The 3,219-nt window shown below is 36.6% G+C and overlaps 1 protein-coding gene across 1 annotated transcript in view; it reads left to right on the top strand.

The window, feature by feature from the left end:
- LOC105304419 (E3 ubiquitin-protein ligase RLIM-like) overlaps positions 1-2,937 on the top strand; it is a 4,916-nt gene extending 1,979 nt beyond the window's left edge. The window contains exons 2-3 of the mRNA XM_023522346.1: positions 1,316-2,377; positions 2,426-2,937. Coding sequence (XP_023378114.1) covers positions 1,316-2,377; positions 2,426-2,937 — 1,574 coding nt within the window. The remainder of the gene's footprint in view (positions 1-1,315; positions 2,378-2,425) is intronic.
- Positions 2,938-3,219: the final 282 nt, after the last annotated feature.

Genomic DNA, 3,219 nt, shown 5'->3' with positions numbered 1-3,219 from the left:
AATAGGATGGGATGGATAAGGAACTTCATAACAGTAAATGTCAGCCAGAGATTATACAGAAGTGGCACAGATTAATTTGGTGCTAAGTAATTTCTAAAAAAAAAAAAAAAAAAAACAACAACAACAACAACAAAAAAAACACAACAACAACTGATTTTTGGTGAGAATGTCAAGGGTACATTTTTTTCCTAATTCACATTTGGGTTTTAATTGGGAAACAGTGGGAATAACCTGTTGATATTTTCCTTGGTTTTTCACCTCAATTGAAAGTTCCTCCTACTTCTTATTTTTTCTACGTAGACATGTGACGTCCTGACCCACAAAAATAAGTTAGTTCATATTCTAATCAAGTAGTTCTCAATTTGAGGCATTTCACAATATATAAATATATTTTTGGTTGTCACAGGTGATGGGGGGAGCATACTGGCATCCAATGGGCAGAGGCAAGGGATGCTGCCAAACATCCCACAATATCCTTTGTTTTAGGATAGCTCCCTAAAACAGAGAATTGTCCAGTGCCAAAATGTCAATGGTGTTAAGGTTGAGAAACCCTGTTCTAACCTCAGGTCTGGTGCTTCTCTCTAAGTGTGAAGTAGAGAATTTTACTCTCTAATGAAGAAGACACTAAAATAGTTTAGTTCTTGAATATGGCCTTATTTGTAGTATGCTATGTTCAGTCTATTAATTTGATCTAACCTTCAATTTTATGTCAGTTCAAAATCTTGGTAACATTAAGAAGTTTTCAAATACTTTTAAACCTATAAACCTTGTTTGTATTTGGGCAATGGCTATGGTAGTCTTATATTTTAAAACAACTTTATGTTTTATCAAAAGCACTTAAGTCAAAAGCCTAGAAGTAATGTTGTAGAGTACTGATAATTAGACTATAATTTAAATCGAACTAAAATTTCTAGAACTGGACTTTAACTGGTGTTTGCCTTGTTTAATTGCATTAGTGTTTTGACAGGGGAGTAAAAGAATGTTTTAGCATTTCTCCCACAGTGGTGCACAAGGCTGTGTATATGATGAAATACTGAAAACAGACTTCCTCCAGATTCCCTTTGAAAAAACAATTCTCTAAATTTATCTAGGATTATCTCACTCTTTTTAAGATGGAATTGAAACTTCCTGCCTTTACTTCTCAACTTACAGTATAGTTTACAGAATACTAACTCTCTAAATGTGAAATCTGTTTAAAAAATCTGAGTATTTAAATTATTGTTTAAATAGTGATGAAACAAAATTGCAGAGTGTTGTTTTATGATGGCTCTGATTTGGTGGTTCCCTTCTGTGCCCCCTTCTTTTTTGTTAACAGGTGAAGACTCTTTGGATGATGTGTCTAGTGCTGACTCTATAATAGATTGGCTTGATTCTTTCGAACAAACAGAAAATGTGACAAGTGGACAAAGAGAACACCAATATTGGGAAGAAGTAAGTCAGGTTAATCCATACGGTGATTTTGGATTCAGTTCAGAAACATTTATTAATTTCAATAACAGTAACCGAAATCCAGAGAATGAATATGCACCATCTACAAGATTTCTCGGAGGAGAAAACGTGGAAAACAGCCAAAGTCATGCGGAAAATCCGCAAGCTGAATCGACATCTACAAGACCATCTAGATCAGAACAAAGTACACCTGAAGCATTAATGGAAGTCCCAACTACCAGAGGTCAACGAAGAGCAAGAAGCAGAAGCCCAGACCATCGTAGAACCAGAGCAAGAATTGCAAGTAGGTCACCTCCACGTTCACTGAGTGAAATGTTACGAAGATTTCATCATAGTCTAGTATCTCCAACTTTTGAGCAGCCTCTGGTAAATGAGACTGAGAGAACTCAGCACCAAGAAACATCAAGAGAGCAAATAACTGGAACTGAGCTGCAAAATGTGGGTCTTTCTGCAGCTTCAGGAACAAGTAATGCTGTTCAAGAAGAATCTTCTCCAGAAACAACCAGTGATGGTGACTCTTGGGAACTAATACAAATAAATCCGATCTTATGCTTCGATTCTGAAGAGGAACTAGTTCATCCTGAAAGAGACAGCATAGCTAGTGAAACTCTGATAACATCTGAAACACCAAACACTATCACTTTAGAAAGTGAACAAGGAGGACTTGGACATATGTTTTCACATTCTGAGCAGGCAGATATGAGAGCTTATGACAGTGCCATCGAAATTCCCATTCATAGAAGTCTAAATACTGGTTTAAATGATACAACACCTGTTGCCATTCAAAGCGACTTGTGGCAGATGACAGATTTTAGTGATTCAACTAACCTGCTCAACAGGGACAGTGATTTAGAGCCTAGTCACTCACCTTCAAGTCAAAGCATGGAAAGGGTAGAGTCACCCAATGGAAGAGATCAGTCTAATGATAGTAGGAGTTCTGCTTCCAATTCAAATCCTAGTTGTGATTTCAATTCAGATTCCACATTGGTTTCTAGTTCTAACTCCAATTACACGTCTAGTTCCAATTCTACTCCTATGTCTAGTTCTAGCTCAAGTGATGAAAATTCAGATATTAGCTCACTGATTTTTGAAGGCGATGATGAAAGAGGCTTATCACCAAGCTCATTGTCAGAAACTGGACGAGACAGTAATAGATCTATGTCCCCAGTAATATTTGATGAAAGTGACTCTTGGACCTCTCTTGATCTTGACCAGTTTTTTCTCTTAAGTGATGACCATAACCAACCTGCAGGACTTACCAAAGCACAGATTGACAACTTGGCTACAAGGGCTTTTAGAAGCAATGATGCATTAAAAGCCTGTGGCATATGCATCACAGAGTACTCAGAAGGCAACAGGCTTCGCATTCTTCCTTGCTCCCATGAATATCATGTCCACTGCATAGATCGCTGGCTGGCTGAGAACACTACCTGTCCAATTTGCCGTGGGAAAGTAGTAGATTCTGATGAGGGAGGCAATGCTAATTGAAATCTAATTTTTCAGCTATATAAACTGTTATAGTGATGGACAAACCACAGTTATCTGCATTAGGTCCACTTTTGGAGTGATACTTAAATATAACAATCTAAATCTAATATAATTTTGAATCTAAATGTAACAATTTGAACTGAATCATTGATTCCTGAAAAAAATGTTGGAATTTCCCCAATTTCTGTTTGAGAATAAAAGGAAATATTAAAAATTCAAACTATTGTCTTATCTGATAGTAAAAACAAGGTCACTGAATTTCAATAAAAACTTAGCAGGTAC

Source organism: Pteropus vampyrus, unplaced genomic scaffold (assembly GCF_000151845.1).
Source record: "Pteropus vampyrus isolate Shadow unplaced genomic scaffold, Pvam_2.0 Scaffold340, whole genome shotgun sequence".
NCBI lineage: Eukaryota > Metazoa > Chordata > Mammalia > Chiroptera > Pteropodidae > Pteropus > Pteropus vampyrus.
This window is presented reverse-complemented; position numbering and strand designations above follow the sequence as displayed.